A 15,438-nucleotide genomic window follows, 5' to 3' on the forward strand; every position below is an offset into this window, starting at 1 on the left:
GGCAGTGGATGAATCCTGTGATATCAGGGACACGTAGCTCTGCTAGTGCTGTATGACCGTTTTTTTGATGGAGAGAAATTTGTGGAGGATTTGTTGTCCCTTATACCAGATAACGATCTCACATCAGGTGGGGATTTATATAAACTGTTTTGTCTAATGAATGTTTTGATGTGAATCAGATTGTATCAATTACAAGAGATAGCACTCCTGCAATGATCAGTACTCACTGAGAGCATGTGAAATGTCTGGAAGATCTGAACCCCAGTTTGCTTTCCTATCACTGTGTAATCTGCCAAACTGCACTTTGTGCAAAGCTTAGCAATGAGTATGCTAATATAATGTCAATGGTGATTAAACTTGTCCGCTTCCTTCGGTTCAAGTCATCACTGCAACGCAGGCAGTTCACAGGAGTGAAATTAGGAAGGCCAAATCACACTTGGAGTTGCAGCTAGCTGGAGATGTTAGGAGTAACAAGAAGGGTTTCTTCAGGTATGTTAGCAACAAGAAGAAAGTCAAGGAAAGTGTGGGCCCCTTGCTGAATGAGGGAGGGAACCTAGTGACAGAGGATGTGGAGAAAGCTAGTGTACTCAATGCTTTTTTTGCCTCTGTCTTCACAGACAAGGTCAGCTCCCAGACAGCTGCACTTTGCAGCACGGTATGGGGAGGAGGTGACCAGCTCTCTGTGGAGAAAGAAGTAGTTCGGGACTGTTTAGAAAAACTGGACGAGCACAAGTCCATGGGGCCGGATGCACTGCATCCGAGGGTGCTAAAGGAGTTGGCCGATGAGATTGCAGAGCCATTGGCCATTATCTTTGAAAAATCATGGCGATCGGGGGAGGTCCCGGACGACTGGAAAAAAGCTAATGTAGTGCCCATCTTTAAAAAAGGGAAGAAGGAAGATCCAGGGAACTACAGGCCAGTCAGTCTCACCTCAGTCCCTGGAAAAATCATGGAACAGGTCCTCAAGGAATCAATTCTGAACCACTTAAAGGAGGGGAAAGTGATCAGGAACAGTCAGCATGGATTCACCAAGGGCAAGTCATGCCTGACTAACCTAATTGCCTTCTGTGATGAGATAACCGGCTCTGTGGATGAGGGGAAAGCAGTGGATGTGCTATTTCTGGACTTTAGCAAAGCTTTTGATACAGTCTCCCACAGTATTCTTGCCAGCAAGTTAAAGAAGTCTGGGCTGGATGAATGGACGGTAAGGTGGATAGAAAACTGGCTAGATGGTCGGGCTCAACGGGTAGTGATCAATGGTTCCATGTCTAGTGGCAGCCGGTATCAAGTGGAGTGCCCCAAGGGTCGGTGCTGGGGCCGGTTTTGTTCAATATCTTCATTAACGATCTGGAGGATGGTGTGGACTGCACCCTTAGCAAGTTTGCAGATGACACTAAACTGGGAGGAGTGGTTGATACGCTGGAGGGTAGGGATAGGATACAGAGGGACCTAGACAAATTAGAGGATTGGGCCAAAAGAAATATGATGAGGTTCAACAAGGACAAGTGCAGAGTCCTGCATTTAGGACGGAAGAATCCCATGCACTGCTATAGACTAGGGACCAAATGGCTGGGCAGCAGTTCTGCAGAAAGGGACCTAGGGGTTACAGTGGACGAAAAGCTGAATATGAGTCAACAGTGTGCCCTTGTTGCCAAGAAGGCTAATGGCATTTTGGGTTGTATAAGTAGGGGCATTTCCAGCAGATCGAGGGATGTGATCATTCCCCTCTATTCAGCACTGGTGAGGCCTCATTTGGAGTACTGTGTCCAGTTTTGGGCCCCACACTACAAGAAGGATGTGGATAAATTGGAGAGAGTCCAGCGGAGGGCAACAAAAATGATTAGGGGGCTGGAGCACATGACTTACGAGGAGAGGCTGAGGGAACTGAGATTGTTTAGCCTGCAGAAGAGAAGAATGAGGGGGGATTTGATAGCTGCTTTCAACTACCTGAAAGGGGGTTCCAAAGAGGATGGATCTAGACTGTTCTCAGTGGTAGAAGATGACAGAACAAGGAGTAATGGTCTTAAGTTGCAGAGGGGGAGGTTTAGGTTGGACATTAGGAAAAACTTTTTCACTAGTAGGGTGGTGAAGCACTGGAATGGGTTACCTAGGGAGGTGGTGGAATCTCCTTCCTTAGAGGTTTTTAAGGTCAGGCTTGACAAAGCCCTGGCTGGGATGATTTAGTTGGGTTTGGTCCTGCTTTGAGCAGGGGGTTGGACTAGATGACCTCCTGAGGTCCCTTCCAACCCTGAGATTCTATGATTCTATGAAAAGCTTGCTTTCAGAAATATCTGGTGATTACGATGATCTGTTGATTCATGATGACATCCGCTGGCTGGGCAGAGGGCAAGTACTTTATAAGGCTGCGAGAAATTTGAGTTCATGTAGAAGAATACCTACATAACATTGCAGGGAAAAAGGCAGGAGAGCTATATGCATTTTTGAGGGATGCTACAAGCATGATGATATTGGCCTTCCTTGTTGATTTGACAGGCCACTTAAATGATTGTGATTTTCCCCCCATGGCTGTAAATTAAAATGTAGTGGATCTCCACAGCAGTGTCGCTTCATTTCAAAACAAACATAGTCTCTTCAAAAGTGATTTGGAAACTGGGGTGATGCTGCATTTTGTGACGCTGCTAAGCTGCCAGAATACTGCAGGTGTGAATCAGATGGCATAATCTCTGGACAGGCTTCTTCAAAACTTCCAACAGAGGTTCTAAGAATTTTAAAGTGTTAGGGACATCATCTTGTTTGTAAGGAACCCATTCATGATATAAGCAAATGGCACTTGTTGTGTTCAAGCAAAAGCATCATTTACAGATGTTGAAAAAGCAAAAGTATAGCTGGAGCTTACTGTTTTACAAGTAGGTAGATGAAGTGCTTAAGGTGCAGCACACCAAAACTACATCTGAAACTTTCTGGACAACCCTTGTGCTGGACTCTGCACGTATCCACACTTGAGGAAGGTGGCATTTAACATTTTGACTATGTTTGGCTTGACATACATGTGTGAACCAGGATTCTCAACAACGAACAACATTAAATCGCATAATTGCGCCGTTCTGACTGATAATCATCTGTGCAATTGCCTCCGTGTTGCCTTGACTGAACTTTCTCCAGACTTCAAGGCCCTTGTCCAGTGTGTCACTTTTCCCACTGATAGCGAGTAGTCTAATTATACATTATTTGTGCATATTTTATTTTAAATTTGTATTGCCGTATAAAGTTACATTTTCAGTACTGATGCTACAGTTTTAACAGGTATTTCACAGTAATTATTTAGGATTCTTTTGCTTAATACATGTGTAGGTGAGTGTTTACTTGTTGTTGGAAAGACTTGAATCATAAAAGATAAAGAATTCGTGTACTAAGTGTTTTCTTTCAAACTCTGATACTTATTAAATAACCCACAAAAGGCTTGAACATTTCAACTGTTTATCTATCTATATATATATATACATGCCTACAATGATTTTATTTGACAGAACACATTCAAAACTTAAAACAGTTGTCTGAAAGTGTTTTAGTACTAATATTTGTATCTATTTGACATTTTATCTATATACTTTCTCAAAGTCTTAGAAGTAATTTATTACATCTTTCTTGGAGGTTATGTTGAGGTTATAAAGTGGCTTTATTTTTCAGTTAATTCACTAAAATATAAGCAATAGGCCCTGAGTATATTACACAGCATTGTATGAGTGGCACGTGTGGTGTGAAAAATGTTGCTCTGGAGTCTGGACCTTGACTATACCTTGATCAAGAAATTCGGACCTTGACAAAGAATAATTGACTCCCCCTGCTTTAGCCAAGCACAAGTTATTGGGCTCAACATGGGGTAATGGTGAAATTAAATGACGTTTTATGCAAAAGGTCAGACTAGGTGATCATGTGATCCCTTCTTGCCTTACAGTCTATGAAAATAAAAATTCATAAAATGTACAGCAAGATGCCACCTTTTTTGTTGTGCTGGAGTCTTGTGGCATTTGGTGTCTTTAGTCAATTCTAGTGCATGAACGTGAATGAGAGCAACCTCTGAAATTCTGATGTGCCTAAAGTAAAGGCATTGCCTCAATGATAAAATAAATTTATATCCGTGCATTCTAATTTTAGGGCTAAATTCTGCATCCCTTAGTCAAGCACATCTCCCATTGGCTTTGGTGGAATAGTGTAAAGTGTTCCTCACTCTAAATATCTAATTTAAATTTCTCCATGATGGAGCACTATGCTTAAAATAAGCAAATTGCTGCTGCTTTTGTGACTCCCCAAAATGAGAGAGTTTTGTTCACTGTTCTGATTCTGTAGCAGCAGTTCACTAGCAGACTATGCTGATCTATGCTAACATCAGTCAATTGTGCTGATACACAAAGAAAGATGTTTGCTGTTATAAGACACTATATAAATAGAATTTTTCATTTCTTGACATGAATAGGAGTTTTGACTTGAATGGGTGTTTCTTCTGAGTAAAGTCTGGGCCTTTACCATCTGCTTTTCACATGTACTTTTCAAGGTTCTCTGTATTTTCATCATAACAAGTGACTGAGAATATAGTTTAGAAAGTGAAAGAAGGAGTAATCTTTAAGGCTTACAAATATGTGGATGTGGAATTTTATTCATGTCTCTTTATATGTAGTTATACTGTTTTTGCATCATCTTTGTTTTTATGGCAAAATACATTTGGTATGTCTTCGGTCGCAAATTGGGTAAAATGCCAGTAACAAAAGAAAAAATACCAATCCTATTTCAATGTCTTAAAGTGTTGCTTATATGTAGGCATGATGAGACAAAAAGTACAGCACATACACGGTTTCCTGTGTATTTTATTTTCTGTCATTCCAGTGAAGTCATAACTTTTGAATTAATTTGTATTTTGTAAAAATAGAAAGGAAGCTGGAAGTTTGAATTATATGGAATGTTGTCACTGCATTCTTCAGTTTGGGATGGAAAATATTTAGTGGTTTGCAGTCCTTACAAATGGACCTAGTATTAAAGGAATAATGCTATGCTTATTATATTTAATAAAATTATAGGCTGAGATTCTCATCCCTGCTCTGGCCCCTTTATAGAAGGGTTGAATTGGTGTAAAGGGACACCTAAAACCCCTAGTGAAGATTGCTTTGGCACAAGCACTATGGAGGAAGGCCCCTGTGTAAGTGGTGTGCCAGGTCATCAGGGATGTGTTGGGGGGTAGGGCTTCAGAAAAAACAAACACATACTGAGAGTGGTTCATGGTCAGAACAGAAAAACTGAGGAATTAAATGAAATATTAACATCTTAATGCTCAAGTGATGTTGTGTAATGACTCCTTTTGCAAATGGTTACAAAAAATTCAGAAATGAAAGGTGCTTCCCATACTGTAACCTTTTCCTAATCCTTCCCGTGTAGTACTAGAGAGAAGAAAAAAGTTAAGATATGATCCTTGTTCAGTGACATGTTCAGCAAAAAAAGTTTTATAAATCACTGGGATCTTTTTTGGCACCTCCAAGATGATCATATTTTCCTAATTTAGCACTTTCAGTCTCTAAGTTGGAGCTGTAAACTTCTTACCGTTGATAACTTCAAATAGAAGACACCTGTTGGAAAAATACTAAGTCTGTGATGGATAGGATTGTTCCCTTGATGTTGCATAGATACCACCCCCGTCTTTTAGAAATTCTTCCAGCGCTTTAAAGATTACCAGTCTCTTGTGTATTAAGTCTGTATGAGGTATGGTCAACTCCTGTCTCATGTTTTTGTTTTATGATGGTCACTGAGGAAGAGGCAGTGTCTCTGTTTTAGCAGTCACAAGAGAGAATCTTCAGGCAGTTTGGGGTATTTTTGGGGGAGGTGGAGTGGGAGGGTTTTAATACCCCAGATTCACCCCGTGGATGAAACACAAAGTGGGGACCAAAATGCTTGGAAAAATTCGCTAAACAGCTGGAGCTAATTTCTGCCCTTGAACACATACACATGGCCAGGAATTGCCTTGTTATATATGAGGGCAGGAATTAGTCCTAAATAAAAGCTTTCACTGAAATTGTATGTTCAGCTGTTGTTGTGACCTCCCATGCAACTAGCCTCTTCTCCTCACTTCTTTATATTCCACACCATGGTGCATTAGAAGGTTAATTAGTAAACAATAAGGGCCTGGTTTTCTTCTCTCACCAGCATTATTCCTGTAGGTGAAAGAAGATTTGGGCCCAGTAGTACATCATGTCATTTGCTGTATTTAAATACATACTATATTTAAGAGTTTAGAGGAGTGTTCCCCACCTAAAGCCTTGATAGATATTTAACAGTGGGGGAGAGATTGTCAACTAGCCAAATCAAACATTTGATTGCGCATGTCACAGGGACTTTTAACAACCATGCCTTGGGGTATGTCTATACTACCTGCTGGATCAGTGGGCAGCGATCGATTCAGCGGGGAGAGATTTATCGCGTCTAGTTTAGACGCGATAAATCGACCCCCGAGCGTTCTCCCCTCGACTCCTGAACTCCACCGGCACGAGAGGCGCAGGCAGAGTCGACGGAGGAGCGGCAGCAGTCAACTCACCGCAGTGAAGACACCGCAGTGAGTAGATCTAAGTACATTGACTTCAGCTATATTATTCACATTGCTGAAGTTGCATAACTTTGATCGACACCCCCACCCTCCACCCCCAGTATAGACCAGGCCTTAGAGAAATGTTATAAGGTATTCAACTTTGTGTAAGTTTTATTTATAGTTTGTGTGTGTTTATTGTATACCAGTATTGTATACTAGTAATCTGTTTCAGGATATGTGCCCCAGATAGCATTTTGTATAATAAAAGCTTTAAATTTAAGAACGGCTACTAATGTCAAAGCCAAAATGTATGAAGGCTTTAGAGTAAAAGAACAGATACTAAACAATAACATACTGTAACTGCCGTTTGGGAAGTCTTTGTTAGACTATTGTCTTCATTAACTAAGGTGGAAAAGAAAAAGAAGTTGAGAGAAGCAAGATCTGAAATGTAAAAAGAAAAAATTGGGAAGCATGTTATTAGCAACGAGACTATTGTCTAAAATAAGCTACTTGTCTGACATTCTTTTACTGATTTTCTTTGGTGTGACAGTTTCAATGTGCTGTATTATTCTTTAACCGAGGGGGGATTTTTAGGTGTACATGCATATTAAGAGGAAACAAAAGGTCAAAGAAATCATCAGCACAATTTGAAACACTTAAAGGCAATGCATTATAATTTGTAGTTTAGGAACTCAAGGTTTAGACTTCAAATTTGGAAGGGTTGAGGAATTATCAAATACTTCATTTTCTTTATTAGGTTAAATGGATGATTTTCCATTAAATTTCCTGGCATATGAGATTAAGATTAAATTTAAGGAAAGACACTAAACCTTGGATTCATTACAGATTTCTTAGCTGCAGGTTAAAGAGAGACTCTTCTGATAGAAGTGAGAGTGACTACAGACCTTACTGTTTTCAGAGTAAAGTGTAGAACTAGGGCTGTTCAAAAGGTTTGTGTCCATTATTTTTTCAGTGGAAAACGGGTTTTTTATTAATTTTTTTTGCAAAAGTCTGCTATGAATAATTTCAATTTTTCATCCCAAAAATGAACATCTGAAAATGGAAATATTTTGATTTGTAAATGTTGCCTCATGAAAGTTTTAATTTGGTTGCTAATTCTTCTCTATGGGTCAGGCTTCCTGACTGGACTTAATTTTCCATGATGTACCCCTTCCCTCTCCAAGAGGGGAGACTGTGGTGCATTTTGGGAGATGTAATCCAGCCATAGAACCCTGTGTGTACATGAGAATGGGAGCATGAGGCGTCCTACCTACAGCTCTTATAAGGCACTGCAGCAGCATTTCCAAATCAAAATAAAATGATTTCTTTCAGCTCAACTTTTTTCGGTATTTGAATTTCCACCAAAATATTGACATTTTCCATGGAAAAATCAGACAAACTTTTTAGCAGAAGAAAACTCACTTTTTGATCAGCTGTACGGAGAGCTCATTTCTTCTGGGTAGCTTCCCACAGCCACAATAGAAACCACAAATGAAGGAAGGTAGAAGACTGTGGTAGTGAAAGAGGGAGAACAAAAACAAAGAAGGTTGCTTCAGGGGAAGGAAGGCATTAGACCGCATGTGCCACCACAATATAAATGTTTAATAACAATGTGTACCTTTTATATTGTAATAGTGTTGTTTTTTTTAATGCGCACCTCCCCACACGTGCACTGTGTGAAGGATGTATATATAGCGCTGTGCGGTCCAATCATTCACAGTTCCTTCTCTAATGCCTTTGATTTGGGACGGAATCCACAGCAGAGCCTGCTTTTCCAATTCCCTTAAGAGGTAGTGCTTTAGCTATTAGTGTAGTATCCTCTTCAACTCCTTTCTTTCTTGTATTTTAAAAATAAATTTTGTTGTTGTTTTAACTTTACCTTCACAATTATTTCATAGCTTAGGTTTCCATTTCCCTGATACCTGCTCTTCCCGACCAGGAAGCTTTTTCCCTCACCTTTAGGCCCAGATCCCCCAGGTTTAAGAGGTGCGTTTCTTATGGGGCTGCCTTCCACAGTGCATTCGCTGTCTGGGAGAGGGACATGTCCCACAAAAGTGTTCCCACTGCCTTGGCCTGAAACCCAGAGCCAGAAAGACTGGGACATTAGATTAAAACTTCTCCTCATGGGGAAATCGCTGCGACTGGCATTGGACCTGGACCCAGTTTCTTCCGCGGAGAGACCTTCACGCTCTGCCAGGTCGTCTGCCGATCCTCACTCCCCACGTCCCCCAAAGAGAAAGTTTTCTTTTTCTTACTCGGATGAAAAGAAACGGGCTCCCTCCTCACACTTTGAGGCACAGCCCACAAGAAAAACCGTTCCCAGCGAGGTCTGTTGCTTCAACATCATCTGACAGCGGACACAGCTCCTGGACCTGTTCAAATACCCCTGATACCGACATGAAGAAACGGTCTAAAGATCCAAACTGGGCAGACTTACAGACCTTGGCACAGTTTCCCAACTCTGGCAGTGAGATAGGCCGACTTCAGGAGCTACAGCACTGACAAAAATGCCGGCACTGGTGCCTTTCCGACATTGATGAAACAGTTGGCTCCGGCCAAGTCTCTGGCACCATCTTCAGACACTTCAGGAGAATACACCCTTCGTCACTGAGTCATACACTGGCACAGATGATGCTCTTCCCCCTCACCCCCAAGACTTTAGATATCCTAAAGATCTGCTGGAATCTGACACTTCTGAGTCTTCACTCCTTCAACATGACCTCCTCCCACTTCCACCCTCCTCTCTGGACTCACAACACTCCTCCCTTTCTCCACCTAGGATGGCACCTCTCTTCCCCAGTGATGAGGAGGAAGAGGAGGGCTCCATTGCTCCCTCATCTGCCAGGCAAATCACACAAACTCATCCTCTCTATCCACAATCCACATCTGGTCCACAATCTTGACATGGACCACTATGGATGCAGCCACATTTTCCACTCCCTCAACACTGGCCATATTGGGACCCATAGGCCATGTACAGGGCACAGTTTGGGAACTCTCCCAGGAAGCAAAGCTGGAGACGTGTACATCTTCCTTCTCCATTAGTCTCTTGTCCTCCAGCGGTTGAACCCCCGCCTGTACCAACTGAAGAGGAGGAACGCATTGATGAACAGGAGGAGGACGCTCCACCAGCACTACTTTTTTCATCCTCTTGCAAGGCTATCATGCCTCCACCTCCTACATCTGCTGACAATTTCAGACATTTTCAGAACTTATTCTGCAGGATTGCAGACTCTCTGCAGATTCCTTTGGAGGAAGTCAGGAACCAGCAGCATAAACTGATTGATATCCTCCACACATCCTCTTCCTCCAAGATCACACTACCAATCAGTGAGGCTCTTCTCAATCTTTAGAAGCTGCTCTGGCAGTCCCGGCATTCATCCCTCCAACCTGCAGCCAGGTATCAGAAATGGGTGCCATTCAGTTGTGCGCGGTGAAATTGTTAAGGCATATAGCAACTTTTTAGATGACAGATGAAACTATTTATTTTCTAAACACCTACCTCTGTCAATTAATAAACCAGATACATATGTTTTGGCAAATACTAGTAGTCAAATATAATGAAAGCTGAGAATATACAAATATGTGATTGCCTAACCTTTCTACTGAAACTGAAAATCCACTCTCTTATCTTTTTTTAAGAAACTCCAAGGTGTAGAAATCTGGTAAGCTGTGCAGATACATAAGCAGTTCCCTTTTGATGATCACTCAAGCCAATTTGGACAAGCATTTGCTGTGCTGAGTGTTGCATGTGAATGTCTTAATGCACTTTGAAGTTGAAAAAGACTGTTCCATCGTGGCAGTAGAGTAGGGAATAGTCATAATTAAGGTATCTGACTTGTTGACCTCAGACAAGCAAAATATGTAAATCCAGCATATGAATAGTTCTGTACAAGTCCAAATTAATCTTTCCCTTGGAGCTGTTCTGAGTTGTACACAGCAAACAGTTCGGAGTGCAGCTGACTAATATAAAAAATACTGAGGTAACGTACTTGCAGAGATATGAGACTATCAGCTGGAAAATGTGTGTGGAACTCCTTGAATCTTTTTGGAGAAATTCAAGTTTTGCTACGCTTTCAAATCTTACTGACATCTGTTTGCTGACATTGTCAGTAACCTCAGAGAAGAGACGCTTACATGTTGCTTGGCCTTCTCTTGCTCTCTTTTCCCGAGGTTCATGTGCATCTTGCTCTGACACCTCTTTCCAAAACTCATCAAAAGTTTGTCGCTTTTGGTTAATTTATTCTGTCTCACAAATCTGCTGAATACAAAACCCAGTATTGTTCATCTTGGTTTGAAGAACATCAAATAACTCTCCTGTCACTTCAAATATGTCACTCCAGAGGCAAAGGAGAAACATAAACTGACAATCATCAAGCATGGTCAGAAAAGTCTTGGCTGAGGTAAAAGATGAGCATTCCAGTCTCCTGGATTTTGCACTACACTTCTCTGTTCTGCTTAACAGTTTGTACAAGCCTTGAGTGAAAATTTCATCTTGTGGTACAAATAGAAGGCAGGCTTTGCTTAAATACGTTTCAGAGAAGTTCAGCTTGATTTGGAGATCAAGAGAAAAATGCAGATATTCCTTCTAAATTTTTTAAAAGAATCAGTCATTCTCTGATACTGTATCCTGGAAAACTGAGGGCAGGATTTAAAAAAATGAGCATAGCAATGAGCAAGAAATGCACAGGGGAATTTTTCACAAATGTGTTTCTGAAGCCCACTTACATGACCTGCAATTACTGCTGCACCATCGTATGTCTGAGCTACCAACTTGTCACTGAATTTAAACTTCTGGCACACCATTTCAACATAGTGATAAAGGCCAGCTGCAGTTCCATTGTTGCTAACTTCAGTAAAACCAACCAAGAATTCTGTAGCATCACCATTCTTGCTCACATAATGCAGTATAGTCGAAAGCTGACACTTATTGGTGATATCTGAGGTTTCGTCCAGTAAAATAATAACAAATGGCATTCCTCAATTTCTTTGACAATGACATTAAATCGAACATTACTTACTGCTTTGATAAGGTCATTTTGAATTCTGTTTGTTGTTCCTGAAAAAACAATAGAGGTTTCCAGATGCTGCTTGAGTAAATAATTGAACTCACTGACTAATTCTAGGATTTTTACATAACTGCCCTGTCTCAGAGAATCATCTGATTTGTTATGCCCATGAAATGCCAGCTCTTGTTCTCCAAGATGACATACAGCACAAATTAGTTGCTGTCAGAATCAAGCTATATAGCAAATTTTTGTGTGTGTTGTCTCACAGCAATTCTCTCTTGCTCATCTAACTGAAGATCAGTGTAAGCTTGTCCCAATGTTTGTAACTGTATGCAGGGTGCTAGGTGTTTCTGGCTAGTTTCATGATGTCTACGTTTTGTAGATTGTTTAGGCCATTGTATCCTGCCTTATTCCGCAATTTCTTTTCCTTGATAAAAAGGTAGACAGGGTCAGCATTATACCTTATTTCTGCACACCTATAGATCCATTCACGTTTATACATTGCTTCACTAAAATACTGTTTCAGATATTTTCCTGCTTTTCTGTAAGAACTCACTAATTGCAATTTTGGTTTTGACTGTCCATTTACTATTATTTGTTTTAATTATATAGTCACTTAAACTAAATTTAACTAATTTTGTACTAAACTGATTAAGAGTTTATGCCACTAACTTTGGTCTATCACAGATGATTCATTTGTACACTTGCACACCTTGTATATTTAATTCTACACTTGCCGTGGGAGTTCTCTCTGGCTTGGTCTCAGCTGTAGGATAGCACTGATGAGGACAACAGTAACAGTGATTGCTGCCATCCCCTTCCTGGGCATACTTGATGTTCTCTTTATTTTCCACACTTGTGTTTTGCCATTAATGAGACTTTATTCCAGCAACCTGTGTGGAACTTTAATCTATGCCTTAAGCTTTTACAGAGAAATAATGTTTTGAAAGTGCTGGCTAGTCAGAGAGTATATGGTACAGAACAGAGAACAGAAGAACATATGAAACAGAAGCATATAAAAAGGCATTTTTCAAGGATGCACTTTAAAGCAGGAAAAGAATCAGGTGTGCTAATGAAGTGGAAACAGTAGGGGGGACATCTTGGTTTTTGAGCACCATAAATATTTAAGTAGATTTTGTTTTAGAAAACAGTAAAGTTTCAAATCAATTATGTATATAACTATCTAGGGGCTTTGTTTAACATGGCAATTTTAGTGTGCATATAATTTGTCTATAGTGTGCTATATGAATTTCTATGTTCTCCTGTATATAAATTTAGCAGAACTTGGCTAGTGGCTACCACTGACTGACTGACTGCTTATCTTGGTCCCACTCTCCAGTGCATACCTAGTATATTCAGTTACACACTTGCATGCCTGATGCTTCACAAAATGGCATCCTCCATGCAATGTGCCCTTGCATGTGTGGTACAAGCTAAGTCACACTGTGCAGAGGACACAATTTTAAAATGGCATCCTCCGTGCTCATTCGCGCAAGGGGGCAGCTAGTTTTTCTGGGGCACACAATGCATATGTTGCATGAATGGATGGCAACTGAACCAGGGCTGGACTTTTTTTATTCGTATCTACAAATGCAATTATCTATGTTCAGTTGTAGTTCAGAAATGGTGGGTAAGCCCAGGATCTCTGCAAGTTTACAGAAAGGGGGTTTAGAGCAAGAAGCATTTATTAAGGTTTCTTATTTGCCTATTAGTATTGCAGTTGTTTTAAGTTTCATGTAATTGAATAATTCAGGGAAAAAAATATTCCACTAGTCTGTGCTCCCTGGGACACAGACATCCTGCTACATGCAGTGCTTTCTTTTGTTGTGAATGAACTTCAAGTTGTATGGCCGTATAGATATGAAATGTATGGCCACATAAATATGAAATGTACAAGTGCTGTTTCATTGGATATATGCCATATTTCATAAGGCTGTCAAAATTTAACTCTGTCAAGATATATCTATTTTCCTTCTGTTTACTGATGACAGAAACACATCATCATTAGTAGTTGGCAAATGAAATTACAGCACTAAAGATGAAGTTGTTTTTGATCTAGCAGTTTCTCAGTCCTGAATCTCAGATTTGGAGGGAAAAGTATTTAAGGAATCAGTCAATTGTAACTTATTTTTTTAGAAATGTATTATGCACGCAACCTCTGACAACTTGATCTGAACCCATCAAAAACTTCTGTTAATTGCAAGCACTGCAAAGAAGGCAAATTTTTCCAGTGATTAATTTATTTCTTCAAGGTGAAGTGTAAATCTGCTTTATGAAAGAATGCAGCAAACCTTGCACCCACTCCCCCCAAAAAACCCAAACCAAAACAAAAACTCACTACTTCATTTAGTGTTCAGAAAAGAATGCGTATGGGGTCCATTTCTCCCTCTACATATATAGTCCAGAGATTTTTAGATTTCAGATCACATCCATTGTGCATAATAAGGAACCTTCAGCATGAGTACCAGTGAAACTGTATAGTATTTTTCTCTTCTAAAGGTGCTTATATATGATTGGCCCAAATCCTGCAAAAGATTGAAAGGTTGGAGCTTGAATATAGAGAGGTCTGTATTTTTCAATGTGAAGTCATGGTTGATATCTGTATTAACACAAAGCTTCATGGTTATGTAGGTATTTATGAAAAAGATGGCGTGTCAAGAAGCAATTTCAGGTTGCATGTATGTGTATGTATTCAACTTCATTCTTAGCATTATTACTGCTTTATTTTTAAAAATTTTAATATATTGCAATTTTTGTTTGTCTTAGGTCTCAGGGTAACAGTGTTGTTAACATCCTTCCTCATGGTGTTAGGAGCCGGCCTAAGATGTGTACCACTGTCAGACCTAACAATAAGAAAAAAGTAAGTGGACAATATATATACACATTTTTGGCGTGTTTTAAATGTCCGTTTTCGCTGCTATTACAATACAGAGTAATGTTAACAAAGGTTTTCCATATCAGACTCTGATATATAGAAACATCCATTCAATTTAAACTAGCTGTAACACTTCTTTCTTTGTTTCTCAGAATTGATTTTAGCATAATTCTTTTACATGGTATCTGAGATTGCAAAGCACTTTATAAACTTCAATTAATTAAGCATCACCACACCCCTGTGAAGATAAGCATTAAGCTTAGTTTTACATATGAGGAAACTGAGGTATAGAGAGGTTAAGAAACTTGCCCAAGATCATACAGTTAATCATCCCACACAAAATAAAAAATAGGTTATTTGTTTGTTAAATGTTAAGTAAGTAGCTTACATTTTACGTATTGGATTTCTGTGATCAAACACGGAGGCAAATGAACTAATATGAAAGTGCCCCCTTGCATACAGTATATTACAATCCGCATTCCTAAAAAATATATATTTTAAAATTACTTGCTTTCTATGTGGTTGAAATGTGTCCTTAGCACATAGGCAATATCAGAGATGGGAATAGAAAGTAGTACCTTAATAAAGCCACATAAATCCAAACTGTTCAGTTGTGCCTTTCTTTAGAATGTCTTGAATTTGGAAGCCTGTCTGTAGTACAGGCTACAAGTCCTATATTTATGGTCATGCTAAATGACCATTTGTTGTTCAGCCATCTTTATTTGTCTGTTTTTATACACTCTCTTGCCAATAGGAGGCAGCATAATAACACAGCTATACATTTCTTTTTCTTCAGAAAAGTATAGTAGCATTGACTCATAAGTATTTGTGTGTGTGTGTGTGTGTGTATCTTATTATCTAGAAAAGGAGTTAATTTTAAAGGATTTTTTGGTCTGGAAGTGTCTCCTTGCTTTAGAAACTCAGTGGTGTATTTACCCTCATGTCTCTTTGCTTTCAGTAATAGGAGCAGGATAATTGCCTTGCTCTAGGACCACATATATTTGCTCTTTGTGGATCATTCAGCA

At 39.8% G+C, this 15,438-nt stretch overlaps 1 protein-coding gene across 1 annotated transcript in view; it reads left to right on the forward strand.

The window, feature by feature from the left end:
- The window catches only part of SLC49A4 (solute carrier family 49 member 4), a 125,135-nt gene that overhangs the window by 41,754 nt on the left and 67,943 nt on the right, over positions 1-15,438 (forward strand). Inside the window, exon 2 of the mRNA XM_045032271.1 lies at positions 14,305-14,398. Within this exon, the coding sequence (XP_044888206.1) occupies positions 14,305-14,398 (94 nt within the window). The remainder of the gene's footprint in view (positions 1-14,304; positions 14,399-15,438) is intronic.

This window comes from Mauremys mutica, chromosome 10 (assembly GCF_020497125.1).
Source record: "Mauremys mutica isolate MM-2020 ecotype Southern chromosome 10, ASM2049712v1, whole genome shotgun sequence".
NCBI classification, from domain to species: domain Eukaryota; kingdom Metazoa; phylum Chordata; order Testudines; family Geoemydidae; genus Mauremys; species Mauremys mutica.